The 27,169-nt window shown below is 51.5% G+C and overlaps 2 protein-coding genes across 4 annotated transcripts; one reads left to right on the top strand and one right to left on the bottom strand.

Annotated features, from left to right (window-relative positions):
* The first annotated feature begins 31 nt into the window (after positions 1-31).
* POLR3K (RNA polymerase III subunit K) lies at positions 32-6,217 on the top strand. The gene is made up of 4 exons (XM_078594838.1): positions 32-104; positions 2,732-2,881; positions 3,409-3,496; positions 4,152-6,217. Exons 2-4 carry the CDS (start codon positions 2,771-2,773, stop codon positions 4,277-4,279), a joined length of 327 nt encoding a protein of 108 aa, XP_078450964.1. The 5' UTR covers positions 32-104; positions 2,732-2,770; the 3' UTR covers positions 4,280-6,217.
* LOC144719067 (monocarboxylate transporter 7-like) lies at positions 5,760-26,513 on the bottom strand. Of its 3 annotated transcripts, none has more exons than XM_078594835.1 (7): positions 25,744-26,513; positions 16,065-16,188; positions 12,752-13,124; positions 12,113-12,256; positions 9,591-9,719; positions 8,503-9,480; positions 5,760-7,577 (listed from the first exon to the last, which is right to left on the bottom strand). In XM_078594835.1, the coding sequence occupies exons 3-7, from the start codon at positions 12,978-12,980 to the stop codon at positions 7,171-7,173; spliced, it is 1,887 nt and encodes a 628-aa protein (XP_078450961.1). In that variant the 5' UTR covers positions 12,981-13,124; positions 16,065-16,188; positions 25,744-26,513; the 3' UTR covers positions 5,760-7,170. The 3 variants fall into 3 exon arrangements, with proteins under 3 accessions (XP_078450961.1, XP_078450962.1, XP_078450963.1); XM_078594836.1 differs by having other exon boundaries at positions 12,752-13,078; XM_078594837.1 differs by having other exon boundaries at positions 16,065-16,166.
* Between the last annotated feature and the right edge of the window lie 656 nt (positions 26,514-27,169).

Below are 27,169 nucleotides of genomic sequence, written 5' to 3'. Positions count from 1 at the left end.
CCCCCCGCCGATATCAGCCAATCACGCGCGAGCAATGTTAATGAGGGGGGGAGGGGCGTCTCGTTCCGGTCACGTGGTCGGCTCGTACAGTTCCACGCGGCGAGGTACAGTAAGGAGTGCAATATTTGTACAGTAATTAATGTTTTACGTTTCGATGGGGGTGGTGAATTTAAAGTTGCGGCGTTTACCTCGCCGAAAGTATTATGAGGGGGGGGGGGGGGTAGAATTCGGGGCCAAATTTACGATTTTAATCGACAAAAAAAAAATACCACCAGAAATGAAAGTGAGACTCGGGTATAGTAGTAGGTTTTTACCCTTTTAAACTGGTACAAAACTGACACCTTTATTCAAGGCATCATGTTTGTTATTGTTTGTTATTGCAAACATGATGCCTTGAATAAAGGTGTCAGTTTTGTACCAGTTTGAAAGGGTAAAAACCTACTACTACTATATTTTGCCACTGGTAAAAGAGATCTCATAGTGTAAATGCTTACCCCGAGCTCTCAAGACTCTGATATTGCACTGTGTTTGAGTTGTACGCCTTCTGGTGTCATCTGGTCCAACACCAATGGGGACTAGGCTCTAAAGAAAGCTGTCTCGGGTGTGGACCAATCAACTTCAAGGACAGTGCATACTATTATCATTATCAGAGTTGCTTCTTTTTGTTTGCTTTTTTGACTACTTGTGTTGTGGTCATTGCAAACATGATGCCTTGAATAAAGGTGTCAGTTTTGTACCACTTTAAAAGGGTAAACACCTACTATATTTTGCCACTGGTAAAAGAGATCTCATAGTGAGACTCGGGTGTTAATTTACGATTTTAAATTACAAAAATGTATCGCCAGAAATGAAATGCCCACAGAGACTCATGTGTCCGGGTTTGACTGCGGGTTTTGTGTTGTTCTCAAAACTTGAGTGATTTCATCAACTCGTACGAACCCACGGTGTAGTAGGGTCAAGCACATGGCCATTGTCAACATTTTACTATTGTTATTTCATTTGACCATACTCTACGTGACTTTACCGAAAGAACCAAAGAGTATGGATTCCTGCAGTCACGAAAGCTTCAAATCTAGATTTATTTTAACAGTTAAGACCCACTGAGCTGTATAGCAAATTTTTTTTTAGAAGCGACTTTGGTCATCACAAATGATAGCTCAACCAAGTGGCTTATCATGTAGGCATTTAAAGCAGAAGCCAAACGCATGTCGGTTCTAAATGTGGAGGGGGAAAACCCGGAGGAACCCGGAGAAAAATCCACGCGACCACGGGGGCGAAAGAGAGAGACACGCAAACTGCAAATACGCAGCAGGCGTCGGGGTCTCGAACCCACGACCTCCTGCGTACCAGGCGAGGTAGTCAACATTTCGCTCCCACGGCTTTGTGAGGCTATCATTTAGCAGTGGAGTGATCATAGCTGACGACGATGATGATGATGGACTGCACCCACTCGCGAGCTCACGGCGCCACTAATCGCCGACGGTTTATATGGAGAAGGGTCGTTGCCGAAACGTCGCCTGTTATATATTTAACCCTTGTAAAGTCACGGTGTTATTGCCGAATGTTTCAACGTATATTCATTCTCTATACGTTCTCTTATCTCTCCTTCAGTGAGCATGTACACAAATACATGTTGATGAATATATAACACCGTTTTTTCTCATTAAGAGGGAGAAAAAATCATTATGGTTGATTGGCCTTGGGAAACGGATGAGAGTCAGATGGGTGGGTGGTGTAATATGAATATTTACTTTATAGCCTTGCCTCTGGGGAAGTTTTTATCGAGACACAAGGCGTCCCCTGTTTATCCGCACTCTTGATTTTGTGTTCCATTGGTTGTTGAGATCCAACGGCCTAGGATCGACCCCGGGGTTTTCTTGTAAGTATTACGCCTGGCTGCTTGACACAAAGGGGCTAGGCCAGGCACCGGCAACCAAAACAAGGGGATTTTTTTTTATTCAGTAAACACATTGTCCTGCGGAGGGAGCTGGTAGGAACGTTGGGTTGCTCGGTCAATGGCCAGGGTCAACGGCGGCGTGGTGTATTCCGCAAATATGCCCGACTGTGAGGGCGGGCACAAGTCGGCGTGAGTAGGTTAAACGTTGAGTTTTATACGGGCACCACGGGATGACCAGCCCCACCCAGCCCCTCTCCACCCAGCCCCACCCCTCCCATTTTTGTATGCACGACGGATGGACACAATAATCCCCTGTGGGCATGTGGAACCAGGTGGTTGCTACCAGTAAAAAAACAAAACGACATTTCAAGAGCCGCAATGCCACGTGGCGAATTCGAGATGGTGGGTCCATCAATCGCGTCACGAAGTAGCCCTTTAAAGAGCCCACACGCACCTCCGGAACCGCAGATTGTCGACCCCTGGGCCACGGTTATGGTTCCCAACATGTTTGGTATGAAGGCCACCCCTCCCAAAGAGTGCCCTGAGACCCCTCGTTCTCCTCGGAGAGATCACATGTCCACGCCTCTGGTCAACGTGGTGTTGTTAAGAAGGCGTTTGTTTCATGTTGTGCATTAGTGGTGTGCGTTGCTGCCCAAACGTGGCACTGATGTTACCTCCTGGCACGCTCGAAATATCTCCTGCACGGTATCCATTCTGCAGCCTGTAACTCCCCCTCGCCCCGGGAGACAGGGTGGGAGCGTGACCCACAGGTTGAGAACTGCTTGTTTAGGACTTGTACAGGGTGTGGGTTTGACTGCGGGTCTGCGTGTTCAGTCCCCAGGCTCCGTGAGCTCTGCTGCGAGGAGAGGAGCGATGCTGCTGTTCTGCCCGACGTGTGGGAACGTGCTCGTGGTGGAGGAGGGGCAGAAATGCTTCCGTTTCGCCTGCAACACGTGCCCCTATGTGCACAGCATCACACGCAAGGTGAGGCATCGGCGCGTCCTTGGGTACTGTGACGGGTGGTGTGTGTGTGTGATGCGAGGGGAGTGATGTGATGAGAACTGTTTGTGTGTGATGTGAAGGATGAGATGTGGGGGAGTGATGTGGTGTGTGTGTGTGTGTTGGGAGTGGGGAGCGGTAGTGTAGTGGTGAGTGCAGTGCACTATGAATCCAGTGACCCGAGTTCGATTCCTGCTTACTGCCAACACCAGTGACGATCATATGAACCAATCCTGGGCCTCCCCTAGGTCGACAAAGCCTAAAATGAGTACCTGGTGTGATGTGTTAACATCGGCTCTCGAGAGACAAAGGTGATCTGGTATGGTGCTGGCCACCCACCCACTCATGTGCCGTGTGAGCCTTCCTAGGTGCTTGCGAATAGCATGTGCCTCAACAGCTTTCTATGACGTGTTTGTACCTAGTTATGTGTCCACGTGCAGTGCAAGAGCCGTTTACGTTTTTTGTTGTCGTTGTCTTCCTTTGGTCGACGCTGTCGCAACGTGCCGGAGCAGATTACGTCGCGGAATTACCCGAAGCTGAAGGAGGTGGACGATGTGCTGGGTGGAGCCAAGGCCTGGGAGAACGTGGACTCCACCGCAGGTGTCTCCCCTTTCTCGCATGAACCATCATCACGCGAACTCCTGGTCATCCTCGCAGCGGCGGCTTTTGGCTGGCCATCGAACGAAGACGATCACGGCGTCGCTCGCGCTTTCAGATGCACTTCTGTGACTGTCTGGAATGCTCCTGCCGATATTAGGAAGCCGTTGGAGCTCTGCACTTTTAAATCATCCAGATCGAAAACTCATTTCTTTCAAACTGCTCTTTGTGTTGAGTTCATCGTCCCCCCACCCCGCACCGCCGATTAGCACGGTTGGCTATGTATGGTGCGAAAAAAGTTCAACATACCGTACATCTTAACGTAGTTTATATCGCTGTATCATCTCCTCACCGTCATGCACAGCACAACTTCCCCCGCCCCCCCTCCCCCTGTCGCCCTATAGATCAATTCTGGACTGTGAAGCGCACTTTTAAATCCTCTAAATGTTCTGAACCCTCTATGGGTGTCCGTTATAATCTTCGCTTGCTCGGGTGTGGGTGCGCGCAGCGTTCCTTATATGTTGCGTGATAGGCCGTTGACTTGGGAATGTTTTATTATAATTCATTACTATTTATTTTTACTCGCGAACAACACTTGCCCCAAAAGTCTGTTAAGGCTACATGGGGGGGGGAATCTTTGTCTTGCCCTCCTCTTCAGAGCAGTGCCCCAAGTGCCAGCACCCCCGCGCGTACTTCATGCAGATCCAGACGCGCTCGGCCGACGAGCCCATGACCACGTTCTACAAGTGCTGCAACGCGCAGTGCGGCCACAACTGGCGCGAGTGATCGGCGCGGCGCGACGCTGCCAGGCCGCAGCGCCGCCCGTGATGGGGCGACGACGACGGCGACGACGACGACGACGTCATGCGGTCTCTTTAATGTCCCCCCCGAGGCAGCGGACACGACGGAATCGGTGTGGAGAACGCTTTGTTGATCCCCTTGCGGAAAGGATCGTACGGTGGCTTCATTTATGGACCCGTCCGGCAAAGGTTCACCGTGTGGCGGTGCCAGTGAGAAACATTTCGTGACGTGATACACACACACACACGCGCACAGGAACTATTACATTATCGCTGAATGTTTTCCTGGTAGTTGGTAGACCTGGGAAGTGTTCTTCTTCTGCAGATGGCTGATGTTGATGTCGATCAACAAGTATTATTTTACATTAAAGCAGTTGAGCCAGATAATCGCTTTCAGTAGTAGCGGAGTGTTTCACTGTGATGACTGCGCAATGGTGCGTGAATACTAATCGCGGACATGGCGGGAGGTATCCTGGATGTGAATGTATTTTCTGGGTCACTAACGCAGCTGTAGTTAGGACGTTCGAATCACGAGGGTTGTGAGCTCGAATCCAGGTCAGAGGTCAACCAGGAGCCCAGTCCATCAGGTGTCAGGGAAATGAGCGCCAACTCTTGTAGGAAGGGAAATAATAAAATAATAAAAATAAAACATAAAAAGATTCTCAGGTGAAAAAACAGAGCTGTCGGAAAGACAGCGTCCCAATGAAGGAAGTTAAGTGAAACTGGCCCCCGTCATAGAAATGTGGATTTTTTTCGCCACTGGCTCCAAGTCGGCAAGGGAGATAAGTGTGGCCTCCATTGCTCGTATGATCGTTGAGACGACTTGACTTGCAACTATAATTGGATAGACAAATATAATGATGTAGACAAATATGATGACGTAGACAAATATGATGACGTAGACAAATATGATGACGAAGACCAAGATGAAGACCCCGTAACCTCCGATTAGCAGTTCGCTACGTACGGTGCGAAAGAAGTTCAACATACATACTCAAGGAGTTATCTGAACCAGAAAAACTGTTCCAGATAGAGAGAAAAACAACAATCTCCTTCACTGATCTCAAAACTTGGCATGATTGTTACTTTGATTTGTACAGATTTTTCTCAATTGAACTGACATCGGTTCCTGGAACCATGAAAAACACAGGATTCAGAGTTACACTCAGCACTGCTTTCTGGCATCAGATATTTTGTGTCCTAACTTTAAAGTGTTGCTTATTTTATACTGCACAGCAATAAATAAAAATAAACATAAAAAACTGAAATTCAAATCTGTTCAGCTCTCCCTGGTGGGTTTTCGATCTCATGCATCCGAGTGCGAGGTTGTCGAATTTAAATATTTGAAAGTTGCCACAAGACACATTCAGCCAAACGAGCATACGTCACGGGTGGGATTTAATCGGACATCAGAGCGAAATTATTGTCGTCACGAATGATAAATGAAGATCGCTTGCTTCTCCACGTTTGCGTTTCATCGTCCTTTATTTCAACGCAAATGCCTCCAGTGTGCCGTTTCACGTTTGAACATTAAATAAGTGTGCGATGCACGCCGACGAATTACACGCGAGTTGCACGCAAAGTCGATCCTCGTTAGAAATAAGAAGATGCAACGGGTCGGTGTGACATGCGTTCGAAACAAAGTTTAAAAACTCATTTCAACTACCGCGCTGAGAGACGGAACGCGGATTCATGACAAGGCGAACAAAAGTGCCTCTACGACTTCGCAATACATTACTCGATTAAAAATTCAAGTGCCTGAAGCCGTCGTCGTCGTTACGGAAATGAAAACTCGAGTCTCGCGAGGACCCTGACTCTCGTGGAAGTGCGTTCGGACGTCGCGACAAAAAAACTCGCGGCTTTAAGTGCGGACCAGCAAGGCGCGTATTAAAAAAAAATCAATTAAACTTACATATTGACAAACGATGGAACGTGTAAGTGCACTTCTTGGGAGGTGCAAGTCGCCGTTCACCGACGAGCGGCCTCGAATGGCTCCCAGAAACGGCGAAATTCAACTTAAAGATTCTTTTCGAAGGAGGACAAAGGCACGGCTTGGAGGAGCAACAAAAAAAAATTGGCTAAAAAAATTCAGGAGGTGCACACTTCATTTTTCGACCAAAGTTATTGTTCTTTAAAAGTGGGACTCGAGCCCCCCCCCCCACCCCTCATTGTGCAGACGCTGCTATGGCTGTGCTTGCTTCATGACCCGGACAATCCTGTTGATTTTGTACGTGGATCCGGGCCACTGAAAACGCTGATACCGCCAATTCACCCGCGTGCGTTCAGTCCAGCGACAAATTTTGGGGGTGTGCGTTGGTGGGGGGACGGGGGGGGGGGGTGGCAGGGTCGGCCAGGTGATTCACTTATGTTTGGTAAAATCAATGGAGCTGTAAACATTTGGGTCAGATTCCATAACGTTTATAAATTGTAAACAAAACTTAAATCATTCCTGAAATAAAAAAAGAATAGCTGTCAACCCAGCTGAACAAGCACCACTTCCTCCAACCATGACTGAAGCCATCTTACATTCCTGCCCAGCGCCACTGGAGCCGGTTTTGTTTTCACGACTTTGTGGGTCGTTAAGAGACGAGGTGTTGGGAGGGCAGTGAGCGGCCGACGGTAACTGACGGCACCCAGGGATGACGACAAACCCTCTGATTCATGGAGACGCTGGCCCCGTGTGTCGGTTAAAGGAAGAAGATGCGTCCCAAAAGGCGAAGCATCTGTTGTTTTTTTTAATTATGCGATCTTCAGACTCGTATAAGACAGCCTGGGACACGAGTCCTGTGTGCCAGCTACAAGACCACCAAAAAAAAACCGTTTGTTTTTTTGGTTCTCGGGTGCCACCAGCCGCACGCGCGGCAAGGGGGGGCGGCTTCACTTGCGAGCGTCGTCTTGCAGGTCCGTTTCGAGGAACTCGGCGCTGTCGGCACGAAGCACGACCGCTCCGCTCCGGCATTCCAGCAGCTCGGTGGTGGCGGCGACGTCGGCGAACGGCATCGCAAACGCCAGGACGCCGGGGTTGGCGTTAACGCCCGTGTGGCTGCTGCTGCTGCTGCTGCTACTTCCGTTGTCTTGCTGCTTGTGGTTACGTCGGTAGCAGCAGCTGCCGCCGCAGCGACGCCGGTGCCGTCGCCGCTGCCGCTGATCGTAATTAAGTCCGCCGCCAAACTCGAGAGCGCATGGCCGCACGAGCGCGATGCAAATGGCGGCAAGGGCCACGGCAACGCCGGAGGTGTAGAACGCCATGAGGTAGTCTTCGTCCGCCAGGTCGACCAACCAGCCTGAGCACACGGTGGGGGGGGGGGGGGCGAGGGAGGGATCATAGTCAGCCATAATCAATCCACTGCTAGATGAACGTTGGCATCTCGAGATGCTGCGATGCACACCGCGCTCGGTTTGATCGCTTCATCTTAGGTGGCTTTCCCTCAGGGTGTGTTCCTTCAATTGGTTGCCACTCCGACGTTAGTCTTGACCACCGGCCACCGACGTCTCTGCCAGCGACGTGTCCTGCCCCGAGCCTACTTTGCTCTTCTTAACCCTTTCCCACTCCGAGACGTCTGTAAGTTGCAGGGTGGGGTGTCCTGTTCACCGCTAACTCTCGGAACGCACGAGCGGCTCAGCGTTTAGTTTTGTTTAGAGACATTGTACTCGCCGCAGAGAACCGTCGCGACACAACCGCCGCACTCCACGATAGCTGGCGACAAACTGCCACATGAGCCTCCCGCATGGCATTGTGGGAGCCTCGGTACATCTACCGACCTGAAGTCTTCCAGCCTGAAGACGTACTGATAAAGTTATTTTATTTTTTATTCCAATTCTGTTCCGATGACGTAAACGTACGTCATCGGAATGGGGAAGGGTTAAGTCAATACAACGTTTGAACTTGCATTTGTTCTGGCTGTCAGTGTAATTCCAAGCATTCTCCACGCTTCTTTGCACACTCTTTAGCTTGTGTTACATCTACACTGTCGATGTTCATGTTGATTAATCCTATGCCACCATAGCAGGTAACATACACTGATAAAAAAAAAAAACTTTAGAAACGTTAAAATACAACTTAATTATTCGTACTCCCACTAACCATAACTAGGCAAGCAGCCATGACGGGCACGACCCTTCTCGCAAACCACAACCGCGCCGCTAACCCCCAGCACCCCGCCGCGTTCTGCCCGTCTCCGACAACCGTCGGCGTAGCCCCGGCCCTACCGGCGAGGGGCGGCCCCAGCAGCCCGGAGAAGCTCTGCACGAACACGTAGACCCCGAGTCCCGAGGAGAAGCGTCCGGGCCCCACCACCTCGGGCTCGGCCAGCACGGACACGTGCGTGCCGGCGACGGCGCCGAACGCCAGGCCGAAGGCGGCGCTGCACGACGCCAGCGCCGCCATCGGCCGCCCCCAGCCGCCGCCGCCGCTGCCGGCGGCCGCCACAGGGAAGGCGAAAAGCGCGACGGCGACGGCGCACACGCAGACCAGCTCGAGGTAGACGCGCGGCAGCGCCAGCGGGCGCGAGAAGAGCCACCCGGCGGCCGAGCGGCCCACCAGCTCGGCGCCGGCCATCGCCGACAGGAGGTAAGTGGCCTCGGTAGCGGGCACGCCGGCGTCCAGCGCCAGCGGCACCAGGAAGAGCCCCGGCGGGAAGAATCCGAAGGAGATGAAGGCGCCGAAGAGCGCGTAGCAGGCGAAGCCGGGCTCTCGCAGCACTGAGAGGTCGAGTAAGGTCATTGCCGCGGGTGCCGGCTCTTCTCTTCCGTCGTCGTCGGCGGCGCCAGCTTCGTCGTCGCTCCATATCGACGCCGCTTTGGAGCAACCGCCCTCGTCGAATTCCTCTTCCTCCTCGTCTCCGCCGGCGGCACAGAAGTCGTCGGCAACAAGCGGTTGTGCCGTCGCCGGGAAGAACAGCGACGCCGCCGTCGCTGGTGGCGGCTGCACGCAGACGCCCGAGTCGTCGGAGTGAACCGTCGTCCGCGTCTGCTCGTTCTCCCGCATGATGACGATTGTGGCGGCGGCGGTGACGGCAGCACCGTCGTCGGTGCAGGGCTGGCGCCGGCCCGGCCGGTCGGCAGGTGACGGCGCTCGCAGCTCCAGCGGCCGGAGCAGCACTCCACAAGCCACGATGATCGCCTGTCCAGCGCCGATGACCAGGAAGGAATGGCGCCAGCCCACGGCCTCGTTGAGACGCTGGAAGCCTGCGCCGTGGAGGCGGCAAACAGGCGGTTAACCAACTATCGTCATCTGGCAAACTGCATGGCGCCTCCCCCCCCCCCCCCCCCCAAGCTCCCCCTGGGCCCCATCTCACCAGGCGCGAACGCGAAGGTGCCCAGGCACTCGCCGGTTGTGGCGAGCGCGATGGCGAGGGTTCGGCGCCGCTCAAAGTAGCAGGAGAGCGCCGAGTAGCAGGGCAGCGTGCTCAGCGAGATGCCCAGGCCTACGAGCCGACGACACACAAGGGAGGTCAACGAGAGCTTCGCCCTGTGGAATAGACTCGGGGAGCGGTGGGGTAGCGGTTAGCGCTACGCTGCGCTATGAACCTGTCGACCCGGGTTCGATTCCCGCTCACGGCTAACACCAGTGACGATTATTTGAACCGGTCCTGGGCTTCCCCTAGGTCGACTCAGCCTTAAATGAGTACCTGGGGCGGTGTGTAAACATCGGCACTGGGGAGACAAAGGCGGTCGGGTGTGGTGCTGGCCACCCACCCCCTCGTGTACCGTTCCGGCCTTCATAGGTGCTCGCAAACAGCACTTGCCCCTACAGTCTGTAGGCTATACGGGGGATCTTTGTCTTTGTGTGTATGAGTGTACAAAAACAACCCCCTACCTTCTCGTTGCTGCTGGACAGCAACGCTGCGGTGGGCAGTGCCGTGGGGGGCAGGGCCAATGTAGATTGACCTTTAGCCTCATGGCGTTTGTAGCCACCACAGCGGCCAAATGGGGGCTTTGGATGGGTGCGAGGGCCTGGTAACCCCTCCACCTTCAATCGCTCTTTAACTCCAACAAAAAAGTAACCTGCAGCGCCACACCTATTACCATCATTAGGGGAAAGAACGGTGATCCAATCTCCAACCCCCAGGAACAGGTTTGCAGATTTGCTGAGCATTTCTGTGAGGTCCTGGGGGAGGGGAAATCCCTCAGTCTGGAAAACATTGTAGGACAAAGTGGGGATGACCCTGCTGAGGCTGCGGTGTCTCAAATATTGGAAGAAGTCACCCCCTGTGAGTGGCTGGCTGAGGTGCCATTTGTTGAGGAAGTACAGAGGGCGATCCGGAGTCTGAGACCAGGAAAGGTACCGGGCAGAGATGATCTCGTAAGCGAAATGCTGAGGGAGGGTGGCGTTTCTGCACAGACTGACCTACATAACATCATAACAACAGTCTGGACCACTGGCCGGGTTCCGCACGATTGGAAGGATGCCCTGGGGGACCACCACTTTAAGAAGGGGGACCGCACAGACTGTAACGACTACAGGGGCATCTCACTCCTCAGTGTGCCGGGAAACGTCCTGGCAAGGATTATTCAACATCGCCTTGCCAGGCACGCTGAGGAGAGGCTTGCGGAGCCCCAATGCGGTTTCAGGAAAGGGCGGTCTTGCACAGATGCCATATTTTCTGTCGGTCTGTTACAGCAGAGGTGTAGGGAATTCCAACAAAACCTACATCTCTGCTTTATTGACCTGGTCAAAGCCTATGATACCATCAATAGGCCTGGGCTCTGGGTTATTCTTGCTTTCGGAGTCCCTGACCCTCTGCTCACGATCATTAAGGACCGACATGATGGTGAGCGGGCCCGGGTAAAACTACGTGGCCAGGAGTCGGAGCCATTCCCTGTATACCTTGGGGTGCGACAGGGATGTCCTCTGGCTCCCACATTATTTAACATCTTTTTCGACCACGTAGTTCGTAAAGCCTTCGATGGCTGTACCGGAGGAATTTCCATCTGATACATTTACAATGGGAGGCTGATCGATGCCCGGGTGCAGTCAAGGGATGGCTCCCTATTGGCCAACCACGTTATGTATGCCGATGATCTGGTATTTGCTATTCACTCAGAGGAGGAGTTGGAGGTGCTGCTGCTGAACCTGGAGCTTGCCACTAAGAGGTGGGGCCTTACCATCAGCCCCACCAAAACTGAGCACCTGCCTGGGTATTTTGTACCATCGGACAATCCACCAGCCCCATCACCCAATTGGTGATGGGGCTGTTGTGGAGAGAGTGGAGAGTTTCCCATACCTGGGCAGTATGCTCATGACCGGCTCCGGTTTGATAGCAGAGGTCTCACTCCGAATCAGTCGAGCGGCATTATCTTTTCATTGGCTGCGTAACGCTGTGTGGAAGCTACCTGGTCTGTCGCTCCGCACGAAGCTTCAGGTCTTCTCGGCCACGGTCATTCCCTCCCTTCTCTACGCTTGCGAAACGTGGACCCCCCTAGTGGAGCATCATTGGTGCTACTCGCAAACAGCAATTGCCCCCAACCGCCTGTTGTAGGCTACACGGGAGATCTTTGTCTGTTTGTGTGTGTACGTGTGTGAGTTGTGTGTGAGGCTCATGAAGGACGTTACTGAATAGTTGGAGGCAGTCGCCCTACAACAACAATGGAGGGCAGAGGAGTGACGCTCACGACAACGAGCGGAGCGGCGGACGGCTAAAATGCAGCAAGCTGGCACAGTAGGGGGGGGTACAGCTGGTAGCATCCGACAGTCATCTCAGTCAGCCAACCCATGGCACCTGCTGGGTCTGTTCCGTGACCTCCTGCCAGCAGTGAGCCCTCGTTACCATCACTTAGCGGTGAACGGCGGGTGTTGGTTTGGCCGAGTTGTGCCCACCGGTGACGAGCCCCAGGGTGAGGTAGGCGTGCGTCAGGGTGTGCGACAGCGCCGTGCTCATGGTGCCCACGCTGGTGATGACGCCGCCGACCATCACCACCGCGCGCGGCGAGAAGCGGTTGCCCAGCACCGTGGTGACGGGGGCTGGGAGGGAGGCACGCGGAGGGGGGCGACGGCACGTTAGCGTGTGTTTGGAGCAACGTTGGCATGCGGTTGGATCAATGTTGGTACGTGGTGGGATCAATGTGATTGGAACCGTTGGCCCAACGTTGTCCCAAAGTTGGTGGTGGGGGGGTGGTGCGGGGGGGGGGGGGTGGTGCGGGGGGGGGGGGTGGTGCGGGGGGGGGGGGTGGTGCGGGGGGGGGGGGGCGCGGGGGGGGGTGGTGCGGGGGGGGGGTGGTGTGGGGGGGATGGTGCGGGGGGGGTGGTGCGGGGGGGGGGGTGGTGCGGGGGGGGGGGGTGGTGCGGGGGGGGGGGCGCGGGGTGGGGTGGTGCGGGGGAGGGGTGCGGGGGTGGGTGGTGCGGGGGGGGGGGGCGCGGGGGGGGGGGGTGGTGCGGGGGGGGGGGTGGTGCGGGGGGGGGGGTGGTGCGGGGGGGGGGCGCGGAGTGGGGTAACGCGGGCGGGCGACGACGTCTCACCGCAGAAGGCGACAACGAACATGCAGATGGAGAAGATCCAGGAGACCCCGCGCGCGTGCGTGTCGAAGTGCGCCATGAGCTCCGGCACGAACACGCCGTACGCCTTGAACGAGCCGATGGTGACGGCGCTGATGGAGAAGAGGGCGCCCACCACCACCCAGCCCCAGCCGCCGTCGGGGACGACGGGGTACACGCGCGGCGCGCACAGCCGCCCCCACCAGCTCGCCATGGCCCGCCTACAGACGCCACCGTCGTCGTCGTCACCGTCGTCGCCGCCACCGTCGCCGTCTTCACCGCGACCAGGCACCGCCAGCAGCACCGCCACCACTACGGCGTCAACAATCCGTGTCGGGTAAACCGAATAGGATGGACTCTGCGGAGGATACCCAAGCAAAGGAAGCAACGCAAGGCTCGCTGCGTGTTTGTATGGAGTCATCCGTAAGAGGTGTTTTTTTATCTGTGGTATGATCACGTAAATATGTGTCGTTAATCCTGCCACCACCCGACACAGCCAATTAGTAAGGAGGTTTGTCACGCTGAACAAAACGAGGCAATTCGTGACTAGTTCAGCACAACGGTGTGTTGGAGAATAAACCCACAGCATTTATACCGGCGTGCTGAACTAGTAACGAAACAAACCTTAATAATCGGCTGTGTCGGGTGGTAGTGGGCTTAACGACACATTTTATATTTACGCGATCTAACCCAAAAAACCCTCTTATGAATAATATTGGTCGCGAAAGCCTAATACGGGTTAAACTGTATTGAGTCACTCGTAGGATTGTGTACAGGGTGTTCTGGATGTCTTGTGACCTCTAATTTATTGACCCCTAACAATTTTTGCCCCATTGCATTGTAAATTATTTGTTTAAATAAACCTTACTTTAATAAAAAATAAATTGAGTTTTAGAGAATTAAATGGCAGGGGGGGAGTCACAAGACATTTGGACCACGCTGTACACACACACACTCATAGAGATGTCTACACAGACACGCGTAGAGATATATTCACACGCATAGAGATATACCGTTGAGGTGGTGAGATGTTAACCCTGACAATGCCTGTTTAAATTTCGATTTAAAGCTTTCGTGACTGCAGGGATTCATCTTCTTGGTTCTTTCGGTAAAGTCACGTAGAAGGGAAGTAATACAATAAAAAAAATAAAACATAACAAAATACAATTCTCACGACGTTTCGGCCACAACGCAAGCAGCCGTCCTCAGGTGAAGAACAGGTCTGTCGGAAAGACAGCGTCTGAATGAAACGCCAATGAACACCAAGCCAGACGAACAGACCTGTTCTTCACCTGAGGACGGCTGCTTGCGTTGTGGCCGAAACGTCGTGAGAATTGTATTTTATTGTGTTTTATTTTATTATTTCCCTTCTACGTGACTTTACCGAAAGAACCAAGAAGAGGTTTTGTCGCACTGTACGTAGTGAGGGAAGACATCAAACTAAACACGAAAGGCAGTTGCAAACAAATGAATCCCTTCCCCCTGCGAACCCGGTCGCTACCCCCACCCAGTATTGTATGGATGAGCGGCATGGACATGGACCTCGAAAAAAAATTTGCAATGTCATCCGCCAGAGGCTATGCTACGGAACGTGCTTTTTTTGTAAACGATTACATCTGTCGTGGGATGTGAGGAAAACTACACGTTACTTGTTCCGCCAAAACATGGATAACTTTTCTGGCATGTGTAAAAAATGTTTGATATATATACATAAAAAATGTTTTTAAAAAAATGTGAGGGTTTTAGTATTTGCAGCTCTTTGCAGTTTACAGTACTGTATGATTTAAGGGCTAAATGTTGCATTGCCAAACACTTGATTTGATGTCTGCTCAAAACGAAGTTCCAATCGTTATCCGGCTGCTGAAGAAGTTATTCATTGCAATGAATATAAACATGTACGGCGTAAAATGTACTATTTTTCCATTTAAAGCTTCGTGACTGCAGGGATTCATCTTCTTGGTTCTTTCGGTAAAGTCACGTAGAAGGGAAATAATAAAATAATAAAAGTAAAACATAATAATTGTATTATGTTTTATTTTTATTATTTTATTATTTCCCTTCTTTACCGAAAGAACCAAGAAGAAAAATGTACTATGTTATTAGGCAGACTTAATTGTTTTTATTTTATTTCAAAAGCTGGGATGGGTTTTTCATGGGTTTCTAAGCAGTCATTGGGTAACAAAAGACTGAGACAATAACTACACTACACTTGCAGGATCTGTGGCAATACAGGTGTCACAGTGCATTTATTGATTACAATATATTCTTAGTCTAAGAATGCCAAAAAAACACACTGCTATAAAAATGGCTAGCTCATGATAAATCGATGGAACTGGAAAACCCAGGGTGGCGAAATGGCTCTGAAGATCAGATGGCCGAACCGGCATTGCTTGAGCTACCTGGGTTCAAATCCAGGTCTCGGTTACCTCCAATTAAAACTGGGTTCTCTCAAGTGTTGTGAGTTGATGTCTCAACCCCGGCCACCAAAGACTGCACAAAACTCCCCATCGCATTAAATCTGCTTCTGCACCTGGCTAATCTTTTGTGCTCAATTCCAGCGCTTGAGAATGTAAAAGTTAAAAGTTAAAACTTCATTCATTAGGTGTAGCCCTGTGAGCCATTCGGCTCTTGAATCGGGTGCAACCGTAACAAACAAAAAACGAAAACATCTTAAAGTAACTATGTGCAAACAGAAAATCCAAGAAAAGACAGCAAAATATTGCAGAAAAAATCACCGTACACCAACCCTGTGCAAATATCCCAGTGGGAAGACCGCTTCGTATCGGGCAGGGCTGTCGTGTGACGGAGGTCACTCGCTGCGCCAGGTTGAGTAGAAAGGTTTGGGGCAAGGTGGGTCACTTCTCAGAAGCGGTTGCGTGATGTCCACCAATTGTGGGGGCCGTTCGCCCAACACAGAAGCTTCCTGCATTGCTCTGGAATTCATTGCCTCGTGACATTGTCAATACCACCGAAAAAAAAAAACCAGGCCAGATCACGGGTGCAAGATCCTGTGCTACTGCGGTGGTAAATGTGCCGGGGTCAGCGAAATGCCACGCAGCATTTCGCCGGGTGGCGGTGGTGGCGGTGGTGGCGGTGGCGGCGGTGGTGGCGGTGGTACAGCACTATGGATGCAGAAGCAAGGGTTGGTAGATCACCCGCAACTGAAACACTCATACACGCGAGGTTTCTCTGGGTGCTCCGGTATCATCCTAAATGTAAACGCTCATTAATTGCCTGATAGCATCTTAATATATAGAGGACCGCAGAGCTTGTGGGGTGGGTGGGGGGGTGTGCTCACCGTGTGGCGTTGCTGCCTTCCCTGCTTGTCTGTGGGTTCCTCCCCTCGCCTCTGAGTTGTCTTCTCTCTCCTCCCTCTTCCCCTTCCGACAGCAAGCGGACACTGTGTGGCGTCACGTTACTCGCTGAAAATATAAATAATTATTATTCCAATCCACAACCTCAGCTGTTCCGCCGTCGTCACGGCCATTACGAGACCACCCTGGGTCATCCCGCCCCCACTGCCGTTCCGTGTGGGTCACGCGGTGACACTGTGTGGATGACCGAAGCAGAGTTTCGCAGACTTTGTTATTTGCGTCCACGTAAACACTCCTTGTATCCAGGCTGTTGTGCCGTTGGTGGACAAAGGAAGCGTGCTTGACGTTTCTAGCCGGTTTCACTTTACATCGTCGGGGTCAATATGTTTTGTTGTTGCCGTGGACGGACCGGCACCCCGTCATATGAATGTGGAATGCTCACCACTGGCCCGGGCCCACCGCTCGAGATGAGGAAGTCGGTGTTTCTCTGCTCGAATGAGCTGACAGCACTCATTTCCATTGGTGGCCATGAGCCGGAAATTACACATTTCAATGGCGGGGCCCAGTCCATTAAAAAGACAGCCACTGTCATAAACACTAAAGTAAACATATAAACTGGTCACAAAGTCTGTAGTCATACCCTATACACAACACTAAAATGCACACACATACTATACACAGGCAATGCGGATGTATCTCCTGCAGGGATGTGCGGTTAGGGGAGGCAGGGGAGGCAGAGCCTCACCTGTGATACTCCAATGAAAATAGCTGTTACGAAAAGTAAAAAAAAAAGAATAATCTAATTAAATAGATATTAAAAATTTTCCACTGATGTGTGTTATAAATGTCATTTCTGTACGATTCCAATCATTTTTATCGTCAAAATCGCCAAATTTGTGGAGCTCCGCTGTAAATACAGGAAGAGACGAGAGGTGAGGCAGCGACGAGCTCGGCCTCCCCTCTGATTGCGCAACCCCTCAGTAACTGGATGGAGCGTGGGCAATAAGCGCGTGCCTGTTACTATCTCAGTATGTCACCAATGTAATGTTTGTAGACCCCTTCATTTCATGTCCTCGCCTTCCACACGCCAGGTAACTTATTTCACGATTCACCTTCTTGGTTCTTTCGGTAAAGTCACGTAGAATGGAACAGGTCTGTCTTCTCGACAGACCTGTTCTTCACCTGAGGATGGCTGCTTGCGTTGTGGCCGAAACGTCGTGAGAATTATTTTATTATGTTTTATGTTTATTATTTTATTATTTCCATTCTACGTGACTTTACCGAAAGAACCAAGAAGATGAATCTCTGCAGTCACGAAAGCTTTAAATCGAAATTATTTCACGATGTGTATGAAGATACTTAGGCTCGCTGGTCTCGTCATGAAACTGCAATGAAATAGCACCAGGGGAGGCAGCTACCACGCGATTTTGAACGATTTTTAACCCCCCCCCCCCGTCGTCACACGGCGTCACAAAAAGTAAGACCCCCCCCCCTCAAATATGACGTCACAAAGCTCTGCCCCCCCCCCCACCCCCAAAATAAAACATGCTTCAAATCGCTTTAAACTATTGTCATTGTAGTGCGTATTTAATGTGCCGCTGCACTCTGATGTTGTAGGAGAAAACATTTGTTAAAAAGTATACTTAATTAAGTAGAACGTATTCTTGGTTCTTTCGGTAAAGTCACGTAGAAGGGAAATAATAAAATAATATTTATATAAAATAATACTAATATAAAACAACAATATTATTTTATTATTTCCCTTCTACGTGACTTTACCGAAAGAACCAAGAATATGAATCCCTGCAGTCACGAGAGCTTTAAATCAAAATGTAAGTAGAACGTGTTGTCTATATGTCTTTAAAGTTGCGCACTTTTATGTGACGTCACATTTCTCAACCCCCCCCCCTCGTCACAGATCGTCACAAATGTCTGACCCCCCCCCCCCCTCCAGGTGCGTGACGTCATTTATGGACGACCCCTTATTTAACGTCTTCTTATCATGCTTATTTATTGATATCGAGTGTTTAAATGTTGCATACGATGTGTTTAGGGTCAAAAAAGGTCAACTTCCGACCGATTCGGAACGGATGAATGCTTCCAACGTGCAATTAGTTAAAATCCGATCGACAGTTATTTCGGTTAACAGCAATCTTCGTGGAACGGATTCCAAACGTTAATCGAGGGACTACCGCATATCAAACATCGGCTCAAGCCTCCCGTAGACCACGTGATTCATCCTGCGTGGACCCCCCCACCCCCCACCCCCCACTACGGATTTTCACTCATTTCCCCGCCCCCTGTGAAAACAGACGCCGTGGTGTGTAGCAGCGGCAGATGCCTTCCTTCAAAACGTAAACAGAGCTCTCTCTCTCTCTCTCTCACCTTGTGGCCAGACTCCACGACTTTAAATCTAGACAAATGCACAACACCTGTCTGCCCAGGTTAAAGTTCCAGATGTGTGTGAATTTTGCACAGTAGGGGGCACAGGCGGTGTATCAGCCAGTCATCTCAGTCAGGCAACCCGTGGCACCTGCTGGGTCCGTCCCGTGACCCTCCTGCCAGCGGGCGTTCGACACTTCACGTGGCCTCAACGTGCACCTAGCCTGGCACAAGCGCCGTAGTGACGTCACCGCCACTTCGTGGTGAATGGCGGTTGTTGTTGTTGAATTTCCTTCGCGCCGTACGCGGCCCAACCGTTGGAACCGCGAGGCCAACGTTGCCCCACCGTTTCATGTTTACCACCGGTCTTAATTTAGGATCCCTTGTGTGTGGCTGCACTGTATCGCTTAACCTTTAAAGTGTCGTGCGTCTGCTTGCTATGCTAATGAGGGACTCAGGTGTGAATATCGTCTACAGAGGTGTGGAACAGCCTCCGTACTATGTCACCTGCACAGAGCACCTACCTGCGATGTAGATTAGGATCCTACGTATTTATACAGGGAACACAACATCTGTCTAATGTATTCGTCCCAAGTGTTTGTGTGTTTGGTCTCTGTGCACTGTACAGTTATAGAACAGGTGTGTGCTCTTGATCGTATAAATATAATAAAAAAAACAGGTGTTCGTTTAGTCTAAAGGCAGAGATATAGAACAGGTGAGTGTGTGTGTGGTGTGTCTAGGTACAGGTGAGTGTGTGTGGTGTGTCTAGGTACAGGTGAGTGTGTGTGGTGTGTCTAGGCACAGGTAAGTGTGTGGTGTGTCTAGACACAGGTGAGTGTGTGTGGTGTGTCTAGGTACAGGTGAGTGTGTGTGGTGTGTCTAGGTACAGGTGAGTTTATGTGGTGTGTCTAGGCACAGGTAAGTGTGTGGTGTGTCTAGACACAGGTGAGTGTGTGTGGTGTGTCTAGGTACAGGTGAGTGTGTGTGGTGTGTCTAGGTACAGGTGAGTGTGTGTGGTGTGTCTAGGTACAGGTGAGTGTGTGTGGTGTGTCTAGGTACAGGTGAGAGTGTGTGGTGGTCTAGGTACAGGTGAGTGTGTGTGGTGTGTCTAGGTACAGGTGAGTGTGTGTGGTGTGTCTAGGTACAGGTGAGTGTGTGCGGTGTGTCTAGGTACAGGTGAGTGTGTGTGGTGTGTCTAGGTACAGGTGTGTGTGGTGTGTCTAGGTACAGGTGTGTGTGGTGTGTCTAGGTACAGGTGTGTGTGCTGTCTAGGTACAGCTGAGTGTGTGGTGTATCTAGACTCAGGTACAGGTGAGTGTGTGTCTAGGTACAGGTGAGTGTGTGTGGTGTGTCTAGGTACAGGTGAGTGTGTGTGGTGTCTAGGTACAGGTACAGGCGAGTGTGTGTGGTGTGTCTAGGTACAGGTGTGTGTGTGTGGTGTGTTTAGGTACAGGTACAGGTGAGTGTGTGTGGTGTGTCTAGGTACAGGTGTGTGTGTGGTGTGTCTAGGTACAGGTGAGTGTGTGTGGTGTGTCTAGGTACAGGTGAGTGTGTGTGGTGTGTCTAGACACAGGTGAGTGTGTGTGGTGTGTATATGTACAGGTACATGACAGGTGTGTCTAGGTACAGGTACATGACAGGTGTGTCTAGGTACAGGTGAGTATGTGTGGTGTGTCTATAGACAGGTGAGTGTGTGTGGTGTGTCTAGGTACAGGTGAGTGTGTGTGGTGTGTCTAGGTACAGGTGAGTGTGTATGGTGTGTCTAGGTACAGGTGTGTGTGGTGTGTCTAGGTACAGGTGTGTGTGCTGTGTCTAGGTACAGGTGAGTGTGTGGTGTGTCTAGGTACAGGTGAGTGTGTGTGGTGTGTCTAGGTACAGTTGAGTGTGTGTGGTGTGTCTAGGTACAGGTGAGAGTGTGTGGTGTGTCTAGGTACAGGTACAGGTGAGTGTGTGTGGTGTGTCTAGGTACAGGTGAGTATGTGTGGTGTGTCTAGGTACAGGTGAGTGTGTGTGGTGTGTCTAGACACAGGTGAGTGTGTGTGGTGTGTCTAGACACAGGTGAGTGTGTGTGGTGTGTCTAGGTACAGGTGAGTGTGTGTGGTGTATCTAGGTACAAGTGAGTGTGTGTGGTGTGTCTAGGTACAGGTGTGTGTGGTGTGTCTAGGTACAGGTGAGTGTGTGGTGTGTCTAGACTCAGGTACAGGTGAGTATGTGTGGTGTGTCTAGGTACAGGTGAGTGTGTGTGGTGTGTCTAGATACAGGTGAGTGTGCGTGGTGTGTCTAGGCACAGGTGAGTGTGTGTGGTGTGTCTAGGCACAGGTGAGTGTGTGTGGTGTGTCTAGGTACAGGTGTGTGTGCTGAGTCTAGGTACAGGTGAGTGTGTGGTGTGTCTAGGTACAGGTGAGTGTGTGTGGTGTGTCTAGACACAGGTGAGTGTGTGTGGTGTGTCTAGGTACAGGTGAGAGTGTGTGGTGTGTCTAGGTACAGGTGAGTATGTGTGGTGTGTCTAGGTACAGGTGAGTGTGTGTGGTGTGTCTAGGTACAGGTGAGTGTGTGTGGTGTGTCTAGGTACATGTGTGTGTGTGGTGTGTCTAGGTACAGGTGAGTGTGTGTGTGGTGTGTCTAGGTACAGGTGAGTGTGTGTGGTGTGTCTAGGTACATGTGTGTGTGTGTGGTGTGTCTAGGTACAGGTGAGTGTGTGTGGTGTGTCTAGGTACAGGTGAGTGTGTGTGGTGTGTCTAGGTACAGGTGAGTGTGTGTGGTGTGTCTATAGACAGGTACATGACAGGTGTGTGGTGTGTCTAGATACAGGTGAGAGTGTGTGGTGTGTCTAGGTACAGGTGAGTGTGTGTGATGTGTCTAGGTACAGGTACAGGTGAGTGTGTGTGGTGTGTCTAGACACAGGTGAGTGTGTGTGGTGTGTCTAGACACAGGTGAGTGTGTGTGGTGTGTCTAGGTACAGGTGAGTGTGTGTGGTGTGTCTAGGTACAGGTGAGTGTGTGTGGTGTGTCTAGGTACAGGTGAGTGTGTGTGGTGTGTCTAGGTACAGGTGAATGTGTGTGGTGTGTCTAGGTACAGGTGAGTGTGTGTGGTGTGTCTAGGTACAGGTACATGACAGGTGTGTCTAGGTACAGGTGTGTGTGGTGTGTCTAGGTACAAGTGAGTGTGTGTGGTGTATCTAGGTACAGGTGAGTGTGTGTGGTGTGTCTAGGTACAGGTGTGTGTGGTGTGTCTAGGTACAGGTGAGTGTGTGGTGTGTCTAGACTCAGGTACAGGTGAGTATGTGTGGTGTGTCTAGGTACAGGTGAGTGTGTGGTGTGTCTAGGTACAGGTGAGTGTGTGTGGTGTGTCTAGGTACAGGTGAGTGTGTGTGGTGTGTCTAGGTACAGGTGAAAGTGTGTGGTGTGTCTAGGTACAGGTGAGTGTGTGTGGTGTGTCTAGGTACAGGTGAGTGTGTGTGGTGTGTCTAGGTACAGGTGAGTGTGTGTGGTGTGTCTAGGTACAGGTGAGTGTGTGTGGTGTGTCTAGGTACAGGTGTGTGTGGTGTGTCTAGGTACAGGTGTGTGTGGTGTGTCTAGGTACAGGTGTGTGTGCTGTCTAGGTACAGCTGAGTGTGTGGTGTATCTAGACTCAGGTACAGGTGAGTGTGTGTCTAGGTACAGGTGAGTGTGTGTGGTGTGTCTAGGTACAGGTGAGTGTGTGTGGTGTCTAGGTACAGGTACAGGCGAGTGTGTGTGGTGTGTCTAGGTACAGGTGTGTGTGTGTGGTGTGTTTAGGTACAGGTACAGGTGAGTGTGTGTGGTGTGTCTAGGTACAGGTGTGTGTGTGGTGTGTCTAGGTACAGGTGAGTGTGTGTGGTGTGTCTAGGTACAGGTGAGTGTGTGTGGTGTGTCTAGACACAGGTGAGTGTGTGTGGTGTGTATATGTACAGGTACATGACAGGTGTGTCTAGGTACAGGTACATGACAGGTGTGTCTAGGTACAGGTGAGTATGTGTGGTGTGTCTATAGACAGGTGAGTGTGTGTGGTGTGTCTAGGTACAGGTGAGTGTGTGTGGTGTGTCTAGGTACAGGTGAGTGTGTATGGTGTGTCTAGGTACAGGTGTGTGTGGTGTGTCTAGGTACAGGTGTGTGTGCTGTGTCTAGGTACAGGTGAGTGTGTGGTGTGTCTAGGTACAGGTGAGTGTGTGTGGTGTGTCTAGGTACAGTTGAGTGTGTGTGGTGTGTCTAGGTACAGGTGAGAGTGTGTGGTGTGTCTAGGTACAGGTACAGGTGAGTGTGTGTGGTGTGTCTAGGTACAGGTGAGTATGTGTGGTGTGTCTAGGTACAGGTGAGTGTGTGTGGTGTGTCTAGACACAGGTGAGTGTGTGTGGTGTGTCTAGACACAGGTGAGTGTGTGTGGTGTGTCTAGGTACAGGTGAGTGTGTGTGGTGTATCTAGGTACAGGTGAGTGTGTGTGGTGTGTCTAGGTACAGGTGTGTGTGGTGTGTCTAGGTACAGGTGAGTGTGTGGTGTGTCTAGACTCAGGTACAGGTGAGTATGTGTGGTGTGTCTAGGTACAGGTGAGTGTGTGTGGTGTGTCTAGATACAGGTGAGTGTGCGTGGTGTGTCTAGGCACAGGTGAGTGTGTGTGGTGTGTCTAGGCACAGGTGAGTGTGTGTGGTGTGTTTAGGTACAGGTGTGTGTGCTGAGTCTAGGTACAGGTGAGTGTGTGTGGTGTGTCTAGGTACAGGTGAGTGTGTGTGGTGTGTCTAGGTACAGGTGAGTGTTTGTGGTGTGTCTAGGTACAGGTGAGTGTGTGTGGTGTGTCTAGGTACAGGTGAGTGTGTGTGGTGTGTCTAGGTACAGGTGAGTGTGTGTGGTGTGTCTACGTACAGGTGAGTGTGTGTGGTGTGTCTAGGTACAGGTACAGGTGAGTGTGTGTGGTGTGTCTAGGTACAGGTGTGTGTGTGGTGTGTCTAGGTACAGGTGAGTGTGTGTGGTGTGTCTAGGTACAGGTGAGTGTGTGTGGTGTGTCTAGACACAGGTGAGTGTGTGTGGTGTGTATATGTACAGGTACATGACAGGTGTGTCTAGGTACAGGTACATGACAGGTGTGTCTAGGTACAGGTGAGTATGTGTGGTGTGTCTATAGACAGGTGAGTGTGTGTGGTGTGTCTAGGTACAGGTGAGTGTGTGTGGTGTGTCTAGGTACAGGTGAGTGTGTATGGTGTGTCTAGGTACAGGTGTGTGTGGTGTGTCTAGGTACAGGTGTGTGTGCTGTGTCTAGGTACAGGTGAGTGTGTGGTGTGTCTAGGTACAGGTGAGTGTGTGTGGTGTGTCTAGGTACAGTTGAGTGTGTGTGGTGTGTCTAGGTACAGGTGAGAGTGTGTGGTGTGTCTAGGTACAGGTACAGGTGAGTGTGTGTGGTGTGTCTAGGTACAGGTGAGTATGTGTGGTGTGTCTAGGTACAGGTGAGTGTGTGTGGTGTGTCTAGACACAGGTGAGTGTGTGTGGTGTGTCTAGACACAGGTGAGTGTGTGTGGTGTGTCTAGGTACAGGTGAGTGTGTGTGGTGTATCTAGGTACAGGTGAGTGTGTGTGGTGTGTCTAGGTACAGGTGTGTGTGGTGTGTCTAGGTACAGGTGAGTGTGTGGTGTGTCTAGACTCAGGTACAGGTGAGTATGTGTGGTGTGTCTAGGTACAGGTGAGTGTGTGTGGTGTGTCTAGATACAGGTGAGTGTGCGTGGTGTGTCTAGGCACAGGTGAGTGTGTGTGGTGTGTCTAGGCACAGGTGAGTGTGTGTGGTGTGTTTAGGTACAGGTGTGTGTGCTGAGTCTAGGTACAGGTGAGTGTGTGGTGTGTCTAGGTACAGGTGAGTGTGTGTGGTGTGTCTAGACACAGGTGAGTGTGTGTGGTGTGTCTAGGTACAGGTGAGAGTGTGTGGTGTGTCTAGGTACAGGTGAGTATGTGTGGTGTGTCTAGGTACAGGTGAGTGTGTGTGGTGTGTCTAGGTACAGGTGAGTGTGTGTGGTGTGTCTAGGTACATGTGTGTGTGTGGTGTGTCTAGGTACAGGTGAGTGTGTGTGTGGTGTGTCTAGGTACAGGTGAGTGTGTGTGGTGTGTCTAGGTACATGTGTGTGTGTGTGTGTGGTGTGTCTAGGTACAGGTGAGTGTGTGTGGTGTGTCTAGGTACAGGTGAGTGTGTGTGGTGTGTCTAGGTACAGGTGAGTGTGTGTGGTGTGTCTATAGACAGGTACATGACAGGTGTGTGGTGTGTCTAGATACAGGTGAGAGTGTGTGGTGTGTCTAGGTACAGGTGAGTGTGTGTGATGTGTCTAGGTACAGGTACAGGTGAGTGTGTGTGGTGTGTCTAGACACAGGTGAGTGTGTGTGGTGTGTCTAGACACAGGTGAGTGTGTGTGGTGTGTCTAGGTACAGGTGAGTGTGTGTGGTGTGTCTAGGTACAGGTGAGTGTGTGTGGTGTGTCTAGGTACAGGTGAGTGTGTGTGGTGTGTCTAGGTACAGGTGAATGTGTGTGGTGTGTCTAGGTACAGGTGAGTGTGTGTGGTGTGTCTAGGTACAGGTACATGACAGGTGTGTCTAGGTACAGGTGTGTGTGCTGTCTAGGTACAGGTGAGTGTGTGTGGTGTGTCTAGGTACAGGTGAGTGTGTGTGGTGTGTCTATGTACAGGTACATGACAGGTGTGGTGTGTCTAGGTACAGGTGAGTGTGTGTGGTGTGTATATGTACAGGTACATGACAGGTGTGTCTAGGTACAGGTACATGACAGGTGAGTGTGTGTGGTGTGTCTAGGTACAGGTGAGTTTGTGTGGTGTGTCTAGGTACAGGTGAGTGTGTGTGGTGTGTCTAGGTACAGGTGTGTGTGGTGTGTCTAGTGACAGGTGAGTGTGTGTGGTGTGTCTACGTACAGGTGAGTGTGTGTGGTGTGTCTAGGTACAGGTGAGTGTGTGTGGTGTGTCTAGGTACAGGTGAGTGTTTGTGGTGTGTCTAGGTACAGGTGAGTGTGTGTGGTGTGTCTAGGTACAGGTGAGTGTGTGTGGTGTGTCTAGGTACAGGTGAGTGTGTGTGGTGTGTCTAGGTACAGGTGAGTGTGTGTGGTGTGTCTAGGTACAGGTACATGACAGGTGTGTCTAGGTACAGGTGTGTGTGCTGTCTAGGTACAGGTGAGTGTGTGTGGTGTGTCTAGGTACAGGTGAGTGTGTGTGGTGTGTCTAGGTACAGGTGAGTGTGTGTGGTGTGTCTATGTACAGGTACATGACAGGTGTGGTGTGTGTGGGCACCTGTATCACGTGCAGCCGGGTGTCGTCTCCTCCACCTCCATGTGCCGATGCTCGTCTAGGCTCGATAGTTTCTATAGGACTGCCCCCATATACAGTCCACACACACTACACACACACAGAGAGCGGTGGCACTTTGAACCGGCTCCCAAGGTGGTCTCTTGCGGCGTGGGTCGCAGTTGGGGTTAGAAGGGGTTAAGGTGACGGTTGAGTTCAGGGTTAGGGGTGAGGGTAAAAGGTACGTTTAGGAATAAGGTTAATAATGGTAGGGGTTAGGATCAGGGTTAACGGTTAGAGTTGGTTTCGGGGTAAGGTGGAGGGTTAGGTTCAGGGTGAGGATAATGGTTAATATAAGCGTTGAGGAATAGGGTTAGCGCTAATGGAAGGGTACATGGATGAATTGTTAGTACGGAGGGAGAGCTGAGAGAGAGAAAGAAGAGGGGGAGGAGGTGAGAGAGAGAGAGAGAGCGATGAGGAGAGATGACAGCCGAAGGAGACAGAGAGACAGAGAGAGAGATCGAGACAGGAAGACAACACAACACGAGAGAGAGAGAGAGAAGGGGAGGAGTGAGTGTGAGAGAGAGAGAGGGTGGTGGTGGTGGGGCGAGAGTGGCGTGAGAGAGAGAGGGGAGAGAGAGAGAGGAGAGAGAGGGGAGAGTGAATCTCTCCGGCTCAAACGGGATCGGTCCGGTTTGCGTGAGCGCCATGGTAACACTCGCCCCGCCGCAGATGGTGGTGATAATCCGTGCTGGTGGTGGTGGTGGTGATGATGGTGGTGGCGCTGGTGATGGTGGTGCTGGTGGTGGTGGTGCTGGTGGTGATGATGGTGATGATGGTGGTGCTGGTGGTGGTGGTGCTGGTGGTGGTGGTGCTGGTGGTGCTGGTGGTGATGCTGGTGGTGATAATACTGGTGGTGATGGTGGTGGTGATGGTGGTGGTGATAATACTGGTGGTGGTGGTGGTGGTGATAATCCGTGGTGCTGGTGGTGATGGTGGTGGTGATAATACTGGTGGTGGTGGTGATGGTGGTGGTGATAATCCGTGGTGCTGGTGGTGGTGATGATGATGGTGATGGTGGTGGTGATGATGGTGGTGCTGGTGGTGATGGTGATGATGGTGATGCTGGTGGTGATGATGGTGATGATGGTGGTGCTGGTGGTGGTGATGATGGTGATGCTGGTGGTGATGGTGATGCTGGTGGTGATGATGGTGCTGGTAGTGGTGATGGTGGTGGTGATGGTGATGCTGGTGGTGATGATGGTGCTGGTAGTGGTGATGGTGGTGGTGATGGTGATGCTGGTGGTGATGATGATGGTGGTGCTGGTGGTGATGGTGATGATGGTGGTGCTGGTGGTGATGGTGATGATGGTGGTGATGGTGGTGATGGTGGTGGTGATGCTGGTGATGATGGTGGTGCTGGTGGTGATGG

Source organism: Lampetra planeri, chromosome 5 (genome assembly GCF_965212315.1).
Source record: "Lampetra planeri chromosome 5, kcLamPlan1.2.h2, whole genome shotgun sequence".
NCBI classification, from domain to species: Eukaryota; Metazoa; Chordata; class Hyperoartia; order Petromyzontiformes; family Petromyzontidae; genus Lampetra; species Lampetra planeri.
Note: the sequence above shows the minus strand (reverse complement) of the source record. Positions and strands in the feature narration are given on the sequence as shown.

What these genes read in the sequence shown, in the direction of transcription:
- POLR3K (XM_078594838.1), top strand. Translation starts at nt 2,771, where the DNA reads ATGCTGCTGTTCTGCCCGACGTGTGGGAACGTGCTCGTGGTGGAGGAG. An exon ending in TGCACAGCATCACACGCAAG is followed by an intron (nt 2,882 to 3,408) that starts GTGAGGCATCGG and finishes GTGCCGGAGCAG; the next exon opens with ATTACGTCGCGGAATTACCC. An exon ending in GAACGTGGACTCCACCGCAG is followed by an intron (nt 3,497 to 4,151) that starts GTGTCTCCCCTT and finishes CCTCCTCTTCAG; the next exon opens with AGCAGTGCCCCAAGTGCCAG.
- LOC144719067 (XM_078594835.1), bottom strand. Translation starts at nt 12,980, where the DNA reads ATGGCGAGCTGGTGGGGGCGGCTGTGCGCGCCGCGCGTGTACCCCGTC. An exon ending in GTTCGTTGTCGCCTTCTGCG is followed by an intron (nt 12,257 to 12,751) that starts GTGAGACGTCGT and finishes CCTCCCTCCCAG; the next exon opens with CCCCCGTCACCACGGTGCTG. An exon ending in CACCCTGGGGCTCGTCACCG is followed by an intron (nt 9,720 to 12,112) that starts GTGGGCACAACT and finishes GTCGGCTCGTAG; the next exon opens with GCCTGGGCATCTCGCTGAGC.